Source organism: Glycine max, chromosome 16 (genome assembly GCF_000004515.6).
Source record: "Glycine max cultivar Williams 82 chromosome 16, Glycine_max_v4.0, whole genome shotgun sequence".
Classification (NCBI taxonomy): Eukaryota; Viridiplantae; Streptophyta; class Magnoliopsida; order Fabales; family Fabaceae; genus Glycine; species Glycine max.
In genome coordinates, this window is record NC_038252.2 from 33,945,457 (window position 1) to 33,966,240 (window position 20,784).

Sequence of the window (20,784 nt, forward strand, 5' to 3'; positions counted from 1 at the left end):
AGTACGTTGTTTATTCATGTTAAGTTTTCTTCTCATTGTGGACTCTGATAAAACGTGTGGATGTGATGACGGGTTTGTGTTTTTCCACTCCTAATAAGAATTATTTTAAAATATTTCTATATGCATAATTAAGTATTTTATACTTTTATACATATTATTTGATACTTAATATTTATTTACTTTATACATATGCCTATTTTATCCCATTATTGAAGTGTAAAAATAATAAAATAAGATAATCTCTCTATATATTATAAAATTTTTATTCAGCATATTATTTAATATAAATTTATAATAATTTTCGCTTGTAAATTTAAATTATATTATCAATTAAGATGTTAAATATTAAATATTAGAATTCAAATTATCATAATTTTTAAAATAAATATTCTTTTACTAATTTTAAGAATAAGAAAAGTAATAACATGACAAAAAATATTTTTTATAATTTAGATTAAATTATACTTTTTATAATTTGTGAAATTAAAAAATAAATTAAATTTACATTTATAAAATTATACATAATTTTTACAAAATAATGATTTTGTCATTTGAACCTAATTTATATCTTATACTATTATTATCTAATTCATGTCAAATACGAGACAGGATAACACAATAATACCATTGGGCCACAATAATGGGTTTATTGTACCCCAAACATTAGACAGTTAAAGTTCATTGTCATTTTATCATATCCTACTCATATGATATCCTAATTACCAAATAAGCTGTAAGTTTTTTGGGTATTACTCTTTAACTAAAAGTTAAATTTTCATAAGTGCTTTAGTAATTATTATAATGTGTTCTCATTTTTAATATAATTTTAATATTATTTTTATTTACAAAATTTCTATTTATTTATTCCTTAATTATTATCTTTAAAATTATTTAAAATATATTAAACTAAAATTATGATTTTAGCTCAATAACTCATTCAAATAAATATCAATAAATTAAAGTACGATAATGATTATAAAAATAAAACTTTAATTTTATGTTTAAAAATATTTTTTTCAAATATATTTGTGAGACTCCAATTTGAACGTCCCTCTCCTCCTCGTGCATAGTTCTTCATAGCTGGAAATAATTATTGATGGATTGGTGGTCCCAAAATAGAATGCATGATTGGGGCGGGTCTGTAAGAAGAGCTTCTTCTAGAACGAACCTTTAATCATGACGAACAAGTAATCAAGATTACCTTTATTGGAAGATCTTCTCGAACGCATGCTTAAGATTACGTGAATGTGGTACATACCATAACATATTTTTTTATTTAAAGGAATTGGAGGAACGGTACCCACTAACATGGTGCTGGTGATATATGCTTGTAAAATATTTTTTTTTATTTCTCATTTTGTCTGCGTATGATGATCATCTTGCACTTGGTGGCTAGTTATAGTATCCAAGCTACTTTCATTTTAAATCATTAAGGTCTTCTTTCTATCTTGACTGCTGGGGAATCTGAAGTCTGAAAATTAAGGATTAAGGTTTTCTTATTTTTACTTTATTAATATTGTTTTATTTGCAGGTGAAAAGCTGCTTAAGACCAACTGTAAGATATATGTGTCCTCAATGGAGTTGGGATTTTTTCTGCATAAATCATTTATTTATGTTATGCAGGCCCTTTCTATACATAGTTGAATTTATAGTTTAATTAGTTTGGTTGAGAATGTGGAAGTCTACTTTTGGTTGCTTTTGCAGGGGAATGAAAGTGTCTTTGTTGGTGAAGGGTAGGTGAGAGAAATGAAAGGTGTGTTGGGTTGAATAGGTATAGGATCAATGAGCAACAACAAAGCACGAAAGGTGGTGTGTGTGACGGGTGCTTCTATATTAATCTTTTCTATTATTAGAATTTTTCTCTTTTCTATTATTTTATTAGATTTTTATTTTTATTTTTTAAAAAAAGACATTTTAAAATGATTTTTTTGAAAAATCATGTTAGAAGGACACTTTTTTTAGATGATTTTTTGAAACCTATCTAAAATTAAAGACTATCAACATTATTTATATGTTGTTTAAAATTGTCATGTTTTTTTTGCTGTAGTGAATCTTAAACAAAAATAAATATGAAATAGAGTATATAAATTATAAACATTGACTGAGAGCATGAAACATAAGTATTGATTATTTTATCAATTATTATTAATTTTTATCCTATTAAACATATAACTTAGTCATTTATAATTTATTATGTTCTAATTTCTTATAATTTTATATTATTTTATTACTCAGAATGATACATAATATTAAACAAAAATTTAATTACTACCGATTTGACTACAATTCAGCCATGGTTAAATCATTAAATCTCGAATAGTGTTTTCATCAATTTAATCAGGTCTTAAAAACATTAGCTAAAACAGTATATGATTTCCGTCAGAACCAATTTTTCGATACATATGGGAGAGTTATCAGCTTGCAAGAACTAAATGTTAAGCTGCTCAGGAACCTTGCATGTCCCAAATTCTTTTTTTTTTCTCTTCCCCACACGTATGTTTTTTCAATATTGTAGTTCTATTTGAGAGAATGTTGTACACTAAATATAGACAACTTTTTCAATAAGAATTTAAATTATAATATTCGGAGAGATTAGCCTTTTCTACTAAAACCAACTCCTATTGGTAGTACGCTACTATATCCCCAAATCCTTTTAACATTATACAAATTAAGCCAATCAAACGGTTCATTAGCTTTGTGGTTTTGTAATTACCTGTAATTAATAAGTGTTGTTTAGGGTCCAAACAGCCGTGGGCATCTCAATAATTCAGATGGAAAAGCTTGCCACTCTTTTATGACTCGAGACTCTTGATATCCCTTTTAACTAAACCTTTGTTTCTCTTCTCAACCACGAGTGCTGCTCTAATCACAAGACTCTCACATTTCACTCTGACAACACTCTTGCTGGCTTCTGCTATACAAATAATCGGTACTGAGATTTTTATTTTCACATTGGTTATTCTATTTAGTTGTGACATGTTCTTATCAAGATTTTTCTTATTTCTCCCTCTTCCTCTCTTTCTGTTTTTGATGCAAAATCTCGATGCTAATAAGGTGCTTAACTTAAAAAAAAGAGAGCATAAAAATAAATAATACATATAAGTAGGATCTACTTAATAATCCAAAAAAAAATCTACATTAAAAATGGCCAAATAGGTGTCATAGGTGTTAATTTATAATCTTATAGTGTGCAAGTCCAACTATCATTGTTTATAGTAGTATATATATACACCACAGTGGAGACTAACAACCAAACGCAAAAGCAATGAAAGAAGCTGTAGTTTTCTACCCTGCACCTCTCATAGGTCACTTAGTCTCCACCATAGAACTATGCAAGTTCATCCTCACTCACCAACCATCCCTCTCTATTCACATCCTCATAACCATAGCACCCTACGACACATCCTCCACTTCCAACTACATCTCCACCGTCTCCACCACCCTCCCTTCCATTACTTTCCACACCCTCCCCACCTTCACCCCCCCACAAACCCTTCTCTCTTCCTCACTCAACCACGAAACCCTCTTGTTCCATGTCCTCCACCACAACAACCCTCACATCCACCAAACCCTACTTTCCCTCTCCCAAACCCACACCCTCCATGCCCTCATCGTAGACATCTTATCCTCCCAATCTATTTCCGTTGCTTCACAACTCAACCTCCCTTGTTACCTTTTCGTCCCAGCAAGTGCTTCACTCCTCGCTGCTTTTCTCTACCACAGCACACTCCATGAAACCTACCACAAGAGTTTCAAAGATCTCAACAACACCTTTCTCAACATTCCCGGTGTCCCACCAATGCCAGCGAGGGACATGCCAAAACCCTTGCTCGAACGCAACGATGAAGTTTACAAAAACTTTTTGAGTTGTAGTCTTGCAGCACCCAAAGCCGCAGGCCTTATCGTCAACACGTTCGAAGCTCTTGAACCAAGTAGCACCAAAGCAATTTGTGACGGTTTGTGCTTACCGAATTCCCCAACCTCACCCCTTTATTGTTTGGGTCCTCTAGTAACCACCACTGAACAAAACCAAAACAACTCCAGCGACCATGAATGTTTAAGGTGGCTGGACTTGCAACCTAGTAAGAGTGTCGTGTTTCTCTGTTTTGGAAGCTTGGGTGTGTTTTCTAGAGAGCAGCTATGTGAAATCGCTATCGGGTTGGAGAAAAGTGAACAACGATTTTTATGGGTAGTGCGAAACCCCGTTAGCGACCAAAAGCATAACCTTGCTTTGGGAACACAAGAGGACCCTGATTTGGAGTTTTTGCTGCCAAAGGGTTTCTTGGACAGAACCAAAGAAAAGGGGTTAGTCGTGAAAAACTGGGTCCCACAAGCGGCGGTGCTGAGTCATGACTCGGTGGGTGGGTTTGTGAGTCACTGCGGGTGGAACTCGGTGCTTGAAGCGGTGTGTGCTGGGGTGCCCATGATAGCATGGCCGCTTTACGCGGAGCAGAGGTTCAATAGGGTGGTGTTGGTGGAGGAAATGAAGGTTGCACTGTGGATGCATGAGTCTGCAGAGTCGGGTTTTGTGGCGGCGATTGAGGTGGAGAAGCGAGTTAGGGAGTTGATGGAATCGGAGAGAGGTGAGCGAGTCAGGAACCGAGTCAGGGTTGCGAAGGATGAAGCCAAGGCTGCTACAAGAGAAGGTGGGTCTTCGCGTGTGGCATTAGACAAACTTCTCAAGTCATGGAAAGAAAGAGACAAAGTGTGTGTCAGTTAAATGAATGAAGACATGCTTTACATTGTACAATTTTATGATATTACTAAAATATTGCTTCCTCTTTATTAATAGTTCAGGTTATGTCTGACCAGAGTCACATGCAATGTAAGTTGCTACCGTCTTCTTTTTTGTTTGGGAAATATGAGAATTAGTTGAGAACTATGGTTATATTGGATTTGCGTCATTTAATATAGTTTTTGCAAATTTAGCAATTATTACTTTCTTTTAAACTACTAGTCAATTATTAAAGCATAGATAGAGAAAAAAATTAGAATGTTAAAGCATTTAAGGAAAGTTTAATAATGATTTTTACATATAAAAATCAAATTGAGAATTTATAACAAAGAGAGACTAATTGTAGTTTACTCATGAGTAAAAACATTCATTATATAGTAATACATAAAAGATTCATATGTCAGAAAAACAAAGAAAGCGCATTTTCCTAGTATTTAACCCTGCACGTTACCACCTTTTTATCAACATAAAAACAAAATTGCTTTTTTGTCCAGAAGCTGTGTTCCATATTACATAACAGTATAGACTAAATCGAGAAATTTACGACTCCTTTAGAGAATAAATTATGTTTAACATAAAGTTAATAAATAATAATGATTCTTTTTGAAATTTTTTCAACCCTAAATACATATTACTTTTTGAAATAAGTAATTGGATCTTCAATAGATTTTTTCCATAAATGTATCATAAAAATATTTATCAATCCTTATATGACAGAAGATTAATAACCAAAGAATATTGAATAGTGTGTCTTTGGATTAATTCTTCAAATCTTAAATGAAATAAAAAAATAAATTATTATTTAGGCTTGGTTATATACGACGGTCACATACATGCGCTTTATTTTTCCTGTCTTTATATATATATTTCCTGTCTTTAATATTATTTATGTTTTTCATTTTTATAAAACTATTTTTTTAATCTTCATAAATTATGTTTTTATTTTTTAAAATTTTCAAAATTAAAGCACTTTGAACAGTGCAAAATGTTATCTAAAATACTATGAACATAATTTGCAAAGTACTATTTTTTTTTTTTACAAAAACGATAAGTAAAGAAACACTAAATAACAAGGACTTAAAAAAGTATTTAAATCTAATTAAGCATTATATAATCATATATAGATTCAAACTTAACTAATCTGTCTAAAATATAAACAAATTAACTTGATCCAGTAATTAATATAACAAATAATTCAATTTATTTGCATCCCTGCTTTTCTATATACCGGAGTTAAAATGAATGGCACGCCAAGGGATAATAATAAGCATTTCATTTCGTTCATACATTCTGGATCTATTAACAAAAGACAACAAAGTAACCCATCTCTACAGCAAAATGATAATGACAAAAGAGGAATCCATACCATAAAGAAATACACATTTGGCCTACCTACATGTTGAGCCTAGCTACTTTTCCAACTATATGGAGCCATTGAAAACTTCAATGATAAAAAATATTGAATGTAGGAAAGAATACAGAGCCAAGTGGTGAAGAGACTGAGGTTTTGCTGAAGAGCATTCTCCTCTTTTCATCTCAATCTCAGCCTCAGACAAATCAATATAAAGAATTGTACGTAAAACATGTTGCAAGGATGGAAGTTACACAGATGAAGAGTGAAGGAAGGAGGGTCACATTAAGGAGCATACTCTGACGAACGTACCCGGCAAGGGTAATAGTTGCATCAGCAACCACCCTAGCAAGTGTCCCTGCCTCCGTAGACAAAAGTCCACCGTTGTAGGTTCCACGAGAAAGCCTCGATGACATTACTCGCGAAAGCAGTGACAAGTTGACACCTGGAATGGATGAAAGTGCAAGGTTATACAAATCAACAACACTCTGGTAAGGAAAAACAATATACATCAGCAACTACCAAAACCCTTTTGATGTTTGTGTCAGCAAGGAGCTATAACATTGTGTCCTTATCCCACTGGCATCAAAAGTTCATGTCTAACAATGACTAAATGACCATCTGATCATGGGTTATGCAGTTATAATTAAGCCATCAGTATTCTCATGAAGCTTGATATATTAGTTGGACAGATACAGAAGCGGCACAAATGAGCCTTACAAAGCCTAACTTGTTTCATGTTCCTTGATGAAATGTCTTGTCTTTTAGTTTTTAAAACAGAAAGGTGGAATCCATCAAAAGAAGTGATATAAGGCTCAAAGAAAAGAATGGGAAACAGCCTGGTGGTCAAAATATGTAATTCAAAAATCTCAGTTGGAAAATTAATATCATATAACATTGACATTTGGGAATTTAATCGAACTAAGATCATAAGTGAAAGACAACCACATGCTATTTATTGCCCCTGAAATAATAGTATAATACTGTTCATGATGCTAAAAAGTTAGATATGTTTTATCAGTTTTTATTACTGAAATTTCCTGGTTTCACATAATGGGACAAAACATTATAGCCTAACTTCATTATGGTCATATTCCTAACCAAATGTAGGATATCTTAAAGCATTGCTTCCCTAGTTCCTTTGCATTTCTACAATACAAATCTGTCCATAATAAAAAATAATAAAGCAAAATAAGATCTTACCTTCAAGTACTTCGGCAGAAACAAATAAAAGGAGACCCGAACAGATGTATTGTGGCTCAGAATATGGAATGATTACTTGGAAACTCAGTAGAACGCCTATGAGAACCATAATTTCTGATGCCAACAGAATTTGCCTAAAACAGATTAAAAATAATCTCAGATGCACATGGAAAATATTTCAACAATTTTAAGGCTCTAAAGGGTTCTTTAAGACTGAGTGAGGATCTAAAATCTCTAGATTTTTTTTCCTTCTCATTTTATTAAATATCAACTGAGTGAAGCTCTAAATATCATTCTATATCTTTCAGCAAATCCAGCTAGAGCATTAATCTGATTATGGATCACAATCAAATGAAGTATGGGTTTTATTAGACATTACCTGTCCTGGAACATGTTGCTTATATAGCTTCCAACAACAATGTTTACAGGAAGAACTGTCAAGCCAAGGCAAGCAAGAAAAACTGCAACTGTGCTTGTTGACCAGTTGAAGTAGTATGTTGTAATGACACTAGATTCCGATAGCAAAATCTCCATTACATATTTGAGCATGAAATATATTATTAATTGAACCTGGAGATTTTACACAAATTTTGTCAGGTAAATTGTTTAACTTTTTAATTTTTTTTATCTAACCATCATATTCCACTGGAACATGGTGAACTATAATATCAGAAAAATATCACAAGAGATCTTATACAATCCAAAATGGTACTTAATAAGCTCAGTGATACATATGATCTTGACAATTATTTAACAATTACTATATCCCAACTTCAAAAGAGGATCGTATCTGTTATCTGTATCAGAAAAATATCACAAGAGATCTTATACAATCCAAAATGGTACTTAATAAGCTCAGTGATACATATGATCTTGACAATTATTTAACAATTACTATATCCCAACTTCAAAAGAGGATCGTATCTGTTATCTGGCAAGTGGCACATGAGTCTATTTCACAAGTTTTCAGCCGTCAGAAATTATATATGTAAATGCAATTAGCAGTTTAATTTATATTTATAATTTTTTTTACATATAACTAGTCTTTCATACTCATACAGGAACATACGCGTGTCACTTTTACATCAATAAATTAGTTTTCCATCTTAAGATTAACAATAAGTTAAAGCTTATAAATCATCTAATGAAGTAATTTTTTATAGATAGAAATCCAATATAATAGCGGTGACAGGAAGTTGCTCACAAACCTTTACAGAAGGTGTAAGGAGTCTGTATGCCATTCTAATTGAATTCACTGGCTGGCGAGATTCCTCTGGTGCTTCTTCACTATCATCACAATCTTGGTCAGCATCTTCATCTACCTTATTCTCTGAACTAATCAGTAATGGTTGTTTTAAGCCTTTCTCAAGTGCATTGTTTACTTCTGGACAGATGAAAAACTGTGTCATTTTCTATTACTAGTATTGACGCTCATCAGAATGATAAAACTCATGACAAGAAAATACATGTAACCATCACATAAAGTAAAGTAATAATACAATCAGAGATGATTTTTATAAATATTGATCGGATTGATAGACAGAGGCCATTGAAGCCAGAAATATCATTAGTTTACTAACTTGCTAGATATAGCATTCCAAAGAAAGATGCTAATATAGAGATTAATGGATAACACCTTTTTAAGATTCTAAGTCTAATTTTCTAATTTCACTTGCTTAGTAGCTGTGATGTGTATCGTGTAGAATATCAAAGGACAACAAAATATGTAGCAATTTAGCATTACATGTATTAGGACCAAAGTGGCACAAGGAAAAATTCACAACAAATACCAATCAAGATTCAAGACTCAACAAAATAAGGGTAAAATTTACAAAGCCCTTCTGAGCTAAAGACGATACATACCAACATAAACATCTAATAGAGGTTATCAGTGAATAGCATAATAGGAGGTAGCTAGGATATGGAGAGGTCATTGATTCGTCCACAACCATTTCCAATATATATTAAAAAATAAAACTCAATAGAATCAATTAGGAAGTGATCATTGACTCAAGTGATAGTATTGACATGCTGATCACCATTTTGAACCCATACTTCATGATTTTTAAAAATTCCAAGTCCCAACAAATCAACCATTCAAGTGATTCAGCAATAAATGTATTAGAAAGAACGTAGTAGCACCCATTGAAACAGAATCTCACCTAAAAGATGGTTTGAACAGGTGAATAGAAGACCAGTAAGAAAAGTAGATCAGACAGAAAATAACTAAATAAATAGGTGGAGTAGGAAAACTAGTGAAAAATCTAAGAGAAACCATAGTAAAAGGACCAGGATCTAAATGGCCTTTTTAAGTTTTTGACATAAGACAATGACATTATTTGATTGATGTAGTCATCACATCGTTGTTGCCAAAAGTCCCAATAATCAACCTCTTTTGTATAGCAACTTTTTTCCCTCACTTTTGATGAACAAGAGTATGATCTATTATGTTTATGGACTACTTTCATTTATTTTTAAGATTCTCAAAATAAATCAATAATCAGTGCGATAGACAGATTCATGATTTTTAGAAAATTTCAGCCAAAAACATAAGGAACCAAATACTTTAAGTCTTAAACAATAAGTAAAAAGCTGATGCAATATAAGTTCAGTACCATCATTTGATTGATGTGGGGAGTGATCCTCTTCAGCTTCACGAGAAGGTTCCTTAAAAGTGATCCACAACCATACAAGATATATCAGCCAAGCAACAGCCATAACCCACCCAGGCAAGGTATTCTGATTAAATGTAAGCTTGGAAATTTTAAAATTAATTTGCAGTATGCCAGCTAATGCAGGACCACAAGCCATTCCAAGAGCACTAGCACTAACAAAACCTGCTGATGCTTGCATGCGGATTTTTAACGGCACACAATCACTGATATATCGCCGGTTAACAGCTCTGGCAGAACCAAATCTGCAATAATAATCAAGTGTTTGTCAGTCATAAAAGGTCTTAATGTGACTAGTACCTCATAATATTCTTAGCATAATGATAATGGTAATCAATGTAAGTACTTTTGAACTCAAACACAGAACATAATTTGTGAAAACCATGAAATAATGGTATACTAAGATTCCTATTTTAAAATCTATTTTGTAACCTCTTTTAATTCCAATTAGGATTAGCATTGCATGGATTCAATTTACGATGTGTCTTATTCTGGATTACTGAAAATGGTAATAAGCCTAGTGGTGAGACTTGAGTGAGAGATTTAATCTTATCTAAAGTTAATACACAATACAATAAATTATGTTCATCAAGTAATGAATGACAAGAGGAATTAAGAAATGAAAGATTGCTTACCCACATAACAGCCGACCAATTAAGAGAATCCATATTGAACTAACATCATATGCCAAGGCATACAAGATATTTCCAAGAAAAAGAACTATGCTACTGAATACAAGAGGCCTAAAGTATGACTTGTTTGACCATGCACTAAAATACACTGATGAAAACACTTGTGCAACAGCCATTGCCCCAATCACAATCCCACAAACTGTTGGCGCGGCCCCAAGGCTCATAGAGTAATCATCTGCTGTTGGGACAATAATATATGTATTGACCATATATAAAAATGTGTTTGCCAGGTTCAGGAGAAGAGACATAAAATGGTATCGTTGATCATCAACATGTTCCTCAGTAGGGCTAGGCAGCTCTTCTTGCATAATGAGTGCATGCTGCCCCAAAAAGTTAAGGAAGTTTGTCGAGTTGGTTAACCTATCAACAGCTGCATTTATTGAATCCACGACTGGATCCTGCATACAAGACCAAGTATATATGATGAAAAATCCCCACCAACCATGTGCTGCTACAGGGATACCTAACCAGCAGCCTGCCTGAGAACATTAGCAAAGAACATAACAAACAAAGTGTATGCTGGAGCAAACTAAATGCTAAAGAGACCTGGAGGGGAAGGGTAGGTTGATCATAAATTGATAAGTAACTCCCTTGACGGTCCTGAAGATCATGAAGATTGCGAGATAAGGCCCCCACAACAGCTCCCAATCCCTGCAAATTCCATATCAGCCAGTCAACATTCATACTTCAAAACTATAGACTGTTAATTAAAACCCATTAGTAGTTACTTACAATAGATTTGTTAGGTAGCTATTTGTTAGCTATACATATCAGTGAAGGTGAGCTAGTTACTTGGGGCTGGGATAACTAGAGAAATAAGGCATCTAGCCCTATAAATAAGAGGGGGGGAAGGGGTGAAGAGAGAGATCATGTTGTCATTTGTGAGAGAAATGGTGCCTTTAGGCATTCGGAGGTGCAAACCCCCAAAGTTCACCAAGTTAGGCACTGGACTGAGGGGAGAAATCCCTTGTTCTTTCTTAAGTAAAACACCAGTTTTCTATCAGCTATATGGGAGTTCATCAGTTATGTATTTAATTAATTAATTCTGAAAAAGTCATTCTTGAACAAAACATATTACCACATGCTTGAACACTTGTTGCAGCTGGGAGTAAGGATGATTTGCACGAGTTTTGACATAGTAATCTGTGAATCTATAGCCAAAGCGTTTATCAAACTTCTTCAATATCTTGCGCAAACCAATAGCATTGATCTCCACAAAAAAGAGAAGCTTTAATAGATCTTGTCCCAATGCTCTATAAGCTTCTCGTAATTCAATTATTTTGCTTATTTCAGGCTCCTCCTGAAGAGCATCACGTTGTTCTCCAAGCTTTGTTATCTGGCATGCCAAGAGTCCTTGTTGCTCCAACAAGAAAAGGACAATCTTCTCAATCTGAATTGCAACAAAGGGAGGTGATTGAAAGTTGAAACAAATGTGCAACATACAAGATTCCCAACAACATATCAACAAAACAGTTTGATAACAATTATGATTCATTCTACTCAGATAATCAGATTCACTCATAGAATCAAATTTGGGCATTAAAAGTAATGGAAAGGTTCAACCCTCATTCAGTATTGCAGAATTAAGCATTCAACAAAGAAAACAGAAAAACCTGATTATCCAGCATTCGTGAGAAATCCTTGAGTACATGCCGCCGATCTAGTGCTCCAAGTTGAATTTGTTGGGCATACTGCTTGACTCGCTTCTTCATGAGTTTGTAGTTTATGTAATATCTAGAGCAAAAAAATATAATCAAACCTATGAGCCTAAAGTACCATTATCGCAGGACTAATGTCTAATATTAAACTCCGAAGTTTATAACCCCCAACACAGCATACCCTTGCCATTCTTGAATTTGTCTGTCTTTCAACTTCTTTCCAAAGGCAACCATCACTTTCAGCAATTGGAAAGGCTTTGCTCAATGGAAGCAAACTAAATCAATCAACCATTAAAAAGGGTCAAACTCGTTACATCGAAACCAAAACCATGAAAATCAAAACAAGTTCAGTTCACAAAGAACCATTTCAATCAGGAACAACACAACTTGGCCTTAATCCAACATCAACATAATAATCTTTTTCTAGTTACAAAAATGCTAAAAGGCATGCAGAGAGAGGCTCCCCCATTTAAAGATGCAAAACATATCACACGTATCATCAAAGGCTTAAAGTGTTACTTACAAATAACAATTCAGAGTTGCTGGCAAATAAAATATAAGCTTTACAACACATGAATCTGCTCAGTGCACACCCACTTCGAAATTCAATTATTTATACCTCAATAGCATGTTACTTTAATGAATACACAACCTTTACAGAACAAACACGGCAAAACACCCATGCCAGAAAAATTTAAACATATAAGCCCAAAAACAAAAAGAAAGAAACGAAGAAAAATTCAAATAAAAAATACTTTAAATTATTGAAAGTTATGATTTTGAATCTGATAGTCATACTGGGGTTCAGTTGCTCACAGCTCAGGAACAAAAACACGCGATTTCTGTTTATTTTTGGCGTTTTTTTCTTCCTTTTTGTTGAAGATTTTTAACCACCAACAGTTGCAGCACTAACAACAATCAAAATTATATGTGGAGGAAGATAGCATGGGGTGCCAATAGTAACAAATTAATAAAATCACCACGAAAAAAACAAGGGAAAATAAGACTACATAAGAGTTTTTTTTTATAGGCTAACTGGCTAAGGCTATAAAATAATTACCAAAGCAAATTTGGTAATTTATATGAACTAATCATTCAAAAGAAGAAATTAGAAGGAAAAAAAAATTGTAACAAATTTTATCAACGAAAAGAAGAAAGAAAATGATTGGGAATAAAAGAAACAAAAAGATAAGCACCCCTCAACTCGGATAGGGCAGAGAAGAGAGAATAACAGGTTCCGTATTGTGCAATAGCCGCCATAATTTAATTTCAATTACCTTTCACTAGAAAAATTTAGGAGAATAACTTCATGAAATTTATATTTGTTGAACATGATATAATTGAAAATTTGAAAATAAGACTAAATTAAATTTTGAATCTTTGTTATTTAAAAAATATTTATTATTTATTAAAAATGATATTTTTATTTTTGAGATTTTTTAATTATTTTATTTGATTTCCTTTTTTAAAGAAAAAAAGATAAATATGAAAATTAAGCTGAGTATTACATAAATTAAATACATGAAGACGGTGAAAATTACATAAATATAAAATAATATGCATATAAATATTTAAATACTTGTGATAACATATTCCTAATAATTTATTCTAAGATGACTGCTTATGGATATGCTTGATTGGCAACAACCCCCTTCCTCCCTCACCCAAATTTTGTTTGCTTTCTGAGCAATTATTTAAACATGTTTAAATTTTAATTATTTTTAACAATGTTTAAATTTTTACTGAATCATAAATTAAGTATGGGGTAAATTACAATTTTGATTTTTTTATTAATATTAACCCGTAATTTTAGTGTCTACTTTTTAAAAATTACAATTTTTGTTTCATCTTCAATTTTGTATATGTTTACTTTTTAATTTTTATATCTTAATTAATTAAATTATTTCTTCATTATACATTAAATAAATATGTTAGATATAGGTTTTAATTGGAATAAAATAAAAAAATAAATATATACAAAATTTATAATTTAACCAAAATTGTAAAATTTTTAAAATGCAAGACTAAATCACATGAATAAAAAATAAAAATAAATAAAATTACAAATAAAAATTAAAAGAAATTAAAATTAAAATTTATCCTTTATTATTTATTTAAGAGAAATAATATTGTTGTATGTGTATCAAATCTCTTTATTCAAAAGCTTTATCCCTGGCAGTTTTTTTTATCTAATTAGGATAAGATTATTTTTCTAAAATGTTTGACAACATAATTTTAGCTGTCTATTTTTTTTTAATTTTATAGTAAATATTTAATAAAATAAGAGGTATTTTATTTCAAAAGTAGCATATGTCGACAAACACGAGATGTATATTTTTTACAGGTAAAAAATATAAAGAGGAAAAAAATACTTTTTCTCTTTAATTATTTAGACGAAGAGGACATTAAAAAAATTAGATGCCTTATTTTTTTCTTATTTCGTTAAAAGCAAAAGTAAGAGTAAAAACTATTTTTATATTAAATAGATAAATTTATATTTCATTCAAAAATCTAGCTCTTATTTTCTTCTGAGGGTTATAGAGAAAAATAATTAATCAGATCTGCATATATTTTATCTTCTCTCATTTTCTTTTTATTTTCTGTTTCTTAAAGACTGATGCTTTTAAAAAAAAAAGACTATGTGTGATAGTTATAATATTTGAATTAAATATAAAGAACTCTAACATTGTGGGTGCGAAGACATTTTAGTCTGATTAGTAGTGCATAAATAAGCATGTGTTTAAATGAATGCGAGATATTTATCAAATACCATCCATATAAGAATATGAATATATATGGATCCTAAAAATACAAGTATTGTAATTTGTGGATTGAATAAAATAAATGTTTATGCTATATAATTATAATTTGTAATAAATAATCATTTCTAAATTTATAATTATATTATAATTAAAATGTGTAATAAATAAATCATCTTTGGACATGTAAATTATATTTTGAATTATGATAAATAATTTATTTTGTAATATATTATATTATTATTTTTAATTATTGATAATTTTTAAATAAAAAATATTCTAATCCAAGTTAAAACTAAAGATATTAGAAAAGATAGACTTAAAGAGATAAGAGGTTAAATTAACTCATTCAATTAATATAATATATTAACATATAATATTGAAGTCATGAGTTTCTGTCCAAATTTTGTACTGTTTAGGCATACTTTTATTGACAAAACTTACTTTTGTGTTAGGTAGGGGCTCAACAAATTAATTAGATGTGAAAAGGAAATTAAAAACTCAATTTTGAGAGCCAATTAGCACCTCCATGAAGAGCACGACCGCGTTGATACCTCAAGTGCCAACCCCATGAGCAGCACATATGTTACACATGTCAATAATTCTTGTTATTTTAGTAAGTTTCAATCAATACAAAAATGTGTTTAACAGAAACATAAAGAATGTTAGCATGTTACTATCTAATATAAGCAATTTGATTTTATAATTATATAATGTTATCACATTAAAAATTTCAGAACAACAAACAAGTTATAATTATTAATTAATATTTATACTTATTATTATATTTATTCTAATTTATATATATTTTTCTATTTTTTAAATATTTATTATAATATTATACTTACAACCATAAAAACAAAAAAAGATAAAGATTGAATTATATTTTATTTTTAAATGAAACAAAATTTGGAGTTTAAAAGATTAGTCTTATTAACATTTTAATTCAATCTATTCAGTAGTCATGTTAGACAATAATCTTTATGACATTTTTTTTTCATCTGTGTCATGTAAGCTTTTTTATTAATGATAATGGACGAAAATTAACAGATGAATAAATTTGTCGTATTTTTTTTACTTTCAGAAACTAAAATTTAAATTTTTATATTGTGTGAACGAATTTATCGACGCTCTATACATTTATGAATGAAAATAACTATTTATCCTTTAATAAAACAATTTTTCAACTTTCAAACTAATTTTTCACGCTTGGTACTAATTTTACTACACATAACTTAGATGTCTATATTTGTGTATAGACATGATACACACGCACGCACTATCACTACGCCATCATTTTTGTTTTCTCACTATCCCTCACACCTTTGCCTTCAACGGTTCCCCTTTATTTCCTACTATTCTTAATACATGCACGTTCTGCTTTCACTTTGCATTACGGACGAGACCTGCGTTGTGCTTCTGTTGCACTCTTTGTTGTGGTAATACGGTTCAGCAACAACCAAGAATCATATATACCAATCTGATGAATGCCCCAAAATGTTCAAAACTGAACGTGGTAATTGGTTTGAAGACTAGTAAATTAAAGAAGCTACATGTCATCAGTGCCATTTCGTCTTTGCGGATATATATATATATATATATATATATATATATATATATATATATATATATATATATATATATATATATAAAATACAAGCTCCTTAGACCTTAGTCACAACAAGATACAAAAACACGTCAAATATGATCAATCAAATGGCCACTTCCTGAGTGGTGCAGCTCTAAATTAAACACAGATCTTAACCTACCCGTTGAGCATGCATCTCAACAAATTAAATGAAAGCAAATGATAAAAAAGAAGCACAATCCTTCAATGTGAGTTATCTACTGGAGTACATAAAGGTGAAATCCTGATCTTGGTTCCAAGCACATCATTTGGCTTGAACGTTGAAAGCATCTGTTTTTTTTTTTTTTCATGTAACTATTTTGAAAATGCCAAAGAGAAAAAAAATGTTAGCAGCGACTCCACTGGGGATCGAACCCAGAATCTCTGGTTCCGTAGACCAGCGCCTTATCCATTGGGCCATGGAGTCCTTGTGCTTTGTTATTGCATTGAAATTATTTAACTATTTAAGAAAAATCAACAACTTTACGTAAGAAGTACAAGTTCCGAAGTAACGCGTTGGGCAGTGCCTAGGAGACATTTTGCACTGCGACGACAAATGATAAAAAATAAAACTAATGATACATAAATACTTTTTTATTTTAAATACTTTATTGAATTTTTTTTATTTTTTTTTATATCTCTATCTCTTCTTGCATATCTCAACCCTTATTAATTATATATTTTTCTCTAACTTTTTACCCTTTTCTAGATGTTGGATAGAATGATTGATGTTCATCAAACATTTTTATTTTCTAACTCAAGAAGAACAACTTATAGCTAACAAAAAAATATATTTTTCTTATACATATGAAATGTATAGCATGTTCACAGTCGGTTTGAATTAGCTAGTTTACAAAATTTAATTGATTCTAGAGAAATAATCTTATAAGTGCATTAAAATAAAAAGACGTACCCCTCAAAACTAAAAGATGGTTGATTTTGAGCATAAAATTAAGAGAAAAAAATCAATTGAACATTATTTCAATTTCATAATTAAATCTCTCTCTACATATATATATATATATATATATATATATATATATATATATATATATATATATATATATATATATATAACATCTAATTTGATTCAATCAAATAATAAAAATAAGTTTAATGGTGATAGACTATCAGAATAAAATAATTATCATTTAATCATAAATAATCATTATTGATATAATTTTAAAGATAATTTTATAAAAATTCATAAACTTATGATAAACAATAATTTTTAATTGGAGGGCATTGTCCTTTTTTTCTCAATAAAAATTCAATAATTTTTCTGGTTTATGATTTTTTTGTTTTTTTAGTTTTTGTTTTTTTTAAATTGATTTTTAGTGTTCAGAGCACATTTAACCCGCATTGAACACCCTATATAGAACCTAACAACTTTTGTTGCTCCCTTTGATTTTAAGAAGTATTTTTTAGATATATGTATATGAAGAGCATAAAAAAAGTAATTATACAGTATAAATTATTTGAGTTAATAAAACTATAAATAATAAGAGGATAGCCTTTGCAGTCAATCTCGGATAACTTGTGGGTTTTTTTTTCTTTTGACAGAAACTGTCCTATAAAATTACCATAACATAGGACATAAAAATAATGAATTGAATCCCTAACATCCAAAGGAGAAAGAAAAGCAACTAACTTAAAACACAAATTTCCACCCCTTTGTTTAATTATACCCTATCTATACATATACCTCCTTTACAAAACATTTTCTACACCCTAAAACCAAAAATTCAACAACAATTCAAGAACAAAACAATTTAATTTCCCATCTGCACCAACGAACCCAAACCAAACATTCCCCAATTATTCAAGCATCCTTGTCTGTTCTCTTCTCTGTTGCTGCATGATAAACACAGAAGCCTTGCCAACATCATCTATTGAAGCCAACAAATCCTCCAACACCCAAAGTTCTGGATACTCACTACACTGCAACAACCCCCAAGTTTGAGGAGTTTCAACCCTAGCTTATCTCCAACCAATGATCAAATCATACTCAGTCACCAAAGACCTAATCACCAAAGCCATGTCAGGCCAATCACACTCTTCTCAATGTAATTCACGTAAGCCTCCCCACCTTCTTCTTCTCCTCTATATCATTCAGAATCTCAGTGTCAAGCATTCCCTGCCAATCCTTTGTGTTCAACTCAACACTCAAAGCCAGAAACCTAACCACAGTGAGCCTCACATTAGGGTTCTTGGTTATTCTCTTTGCGAAGAAAAGCGCTTCTCAATCATCTTTCCCTCCAATGAAAAGCAAACAAACCGTGTAAGGCGTTTCAGGTGAGAAAACGTGCGTCATTTTAGCTCTTTCGATTAATGTACCAACCGAACATGGTGCTCTCTCCATGACACGAAAGTTCAACTCTCGTAACGTCTCGTCTTCTATCTCGATGCAGTTCCCATCATAAGACCATTTCTTATGAAACGGTAGAACGATGAGCGAAGTGAACTTGGTCAGGGCCAAAGTGTAAATATCATCGTAGTTAGATGCGTATCTCTTCATGGGGTCGTAGAGGTGGGTCAAGAGCATTGACATCGCGGTGGCGTTTAGGATGATGCACACCATTGCCAGGGAGAACACGTTATCAGGCATGCCTTGCATTATAAACAAGCAATTGAATAAGAGGAATACTAGTAACATAGTCTCTTGACATACTCTTTCAAACAACACTCTCCTTTAAATTGCTTAAAAAATAATTAAAAATTTTAAAATCATAATAATTACTCCAAGGATCAAAGGATTACAGTAGGTAATTAGATATGTTATCCAAATTATTATAAGACCCTAATGCATCATAAATGTGGCCCCCACTCCCCAGACTCTTTTCTTCTTGAGAAAATATAAAATCTTGTTACATTTTTTTATACATAAAAATTCAATAAGATATAAAAAATTTACAATAATTTATACATTATACTTAATAAATTGAGCTAGATTAGACTCTCTATAAATCATGTCATATTAATGTACATTGTTAGCAACATAACCTCTAGGTTATTGAAAGTAATTTGATCTAAGTTTACATGCTGTCAATGTAATTTTTCAAGAATTTATTAAAGATTTGTTCTTATACCCCAGAATTGATTCAATTTCTATGTCAAACTTATGAGCTGGATTAACAAGCTATGGATTAGAATGCTTACCATGACATCTCTTACCAAAGAGTATCCAGCCATTTCGACCACGCCTTTGCATGTTGCTGCACAAAGGAGGCAAAGTGCCTGCAACTATTTTAACAACACTAGTCACTCAAATAATAACCAGGGTTTGCACCGTGAATTCACCAATTCCTCCATTCATCTTTTCTCTCCAATTCATGAAGTCTCTCAGGTCCACCCTCATTGCACATGTGGTCACAAAAGTAGGCATCAAAACCCAATTAACAAAACTGTCAATCTTTTTAGTGATGGCAGTGCCCAATGGAGGCCCCTCTGGGGTAGCCAAGCCCAACACAAAAGGTCCAAAGAGAGCAAAAAGCCCTATTCGATGTGTGGCATAGGATGCTAACAAAACCAACATAAGTATGCAATAGACCTAGTGATCACTAACTGGTGAACCCTCTGGGGTTTATTTTATGATCCAAAACATTGCAGGGCGAATGATTAATACAACCCATAACACAAACAAAACTGCAGCAGTGAGGGAAAACCAAGCCCTTGATGAATCCTGAAACACAATTTTAGAGAAAGTTAGGATTGTTATCAGGAACAAATTGAACACCTCAGTAACTAAAGCTGAGGATTGGGCTAATCTCCCAAACTCCGAATTCAGGATCTTGGGATCACTTAAAACTGTGCAAATGGTTGGGAAAGGGGTCACGGAGAACAAGCCACAGAGATAACTCCAAGTTTTGTTTCCTGATCAATGTGTAGGTATTTTGATGAGTGAAAATGCACAAAAGCCATATATGCTACATAGAGAGGGTGCCATTATGGCAATAGACCCTATGTTGGTGGCATTTCTTCTACTCCTGTGGACCACACTCATGTCCGTTTTGACACCAGTATAGAAGAGGAAAAGCATGTAGCCAAATACTGAAAGTAACCACTAATTTGCCTTCAGAGTAAAAAA

The 20,784-nt window shown here is 31.7% G+C and overlaps 2 protein-coding genes and 1 non-coding gene across 11 annotated transcripts; 1 reads left to right on the forward strand and 2 right to left on the reverse strand.

Annotated features, from left to right (window-relative positions):
• The first annotated feature begins 1,333 nt into the window (after positions 1-1,333).
• On the forward strand, positions 1,334-4,888 carry IF7GT5 (isoflavone 7-O-glucosyltransferase UGT5). Its single transcript, XM_003548097.5, has one exon. It carries the CDS (start codon positions 3,266-3,268, stop codon positions 4,718-4,720), a length of 1,455 nt encoding a protein of 484 aa, XP_003548145.1. The 5' UTR covers positions 1,334-3,265; the 3' UTR covers positions 4,721-4,888.
• A 1,105-nt stretch (positions 4,889-5,993) lies between these two features.
• On the reverse strand, positions 5,994-13,547 carry LOC100778938 (SPX domain-containing membrane protein At4g22990). 9 transcript variants are annotated; one of them, XM_006599469.4, is made up of 11 exons: positions 13,508-13,547; positions 12,493-12,586; positions 12,267-12,387; positions 11,732-12,043; positions 11,200-11,304; positions 10,597-11,051; positions 9,905-10,206; positions 8,498-8,673; positions 7,669-7,859; positions 7,290-7,423; positions 5,994-6,531 (listed from the first exon to the last, which is right to left on the reverse strand). In XM_006599469.4, the coding sequence occupies exons 2-11, from the start codon at positions 12,543-12,545 to the stop codon at positions 6,293-6,295; spliced, it is 2,088 nt and encodes a 695-aa protein (XP_006599532.1). In that variant the 5' UTR covers positions 12,546-12,586; positions 13,508-13,547; the 3' UTR covers positions 5,994-6,292. The 9 variants fall into 9 exon arrangements, with proteins under 9 accessions (XP_006599532.1, XP_006599531.1, XP_006599530.1 ...); XM_006599468.4 differs by having other exon boundaries at positions 13,128-13,509; XM_006599467.4 differs by lacking the exon at positions 13,508-13,547 and adding an exon at positions 13,110-13,503.
• Positions 13,548-17,051: 3,504 nt separating this feature from the next.
• Positions 17,052-17,124, reverse strand: TRNAR-ACG (transfer RNA arginine (anticodon ACG)). Its single transcript has one exon. It is a non-coding gene; the product is annotated as a tRNA-Arg (tRNA).
• Positions 17,125-20,784: the final 3,660 nt, after the last annotated feature.

Coding starts and splice junctions, on each gene's coding strand:
- IF7GT5 (XM_003548097.5), top strand. CDS start 3,266: ATGAAAGAAGCTGTAGTTTTCTACCCTGCACCTCTCATAGGTCACTTA.
- LOC100778938 (XM_006599469.4), bottom strand. CDS start 12,545: ATGGTTGCCTTTGGAAAGAAGTTGAAAGACAGACAAATTCAAGAATGG. Junction 12,388..12,492: donor CAAATTCAAGAATGGCAAGG/GTATGCTGTGTT, acceptor TTTTTGCTCTAG/ATATTACATAAACTACAAAC. Junction 10,207..10,596: donor ATTGGTCGGCTGTTATGTGG/GTAAGCAATCTT, acceptor TTATTATTGCAG/ATTTGGTTCTGCCAGAGCTG.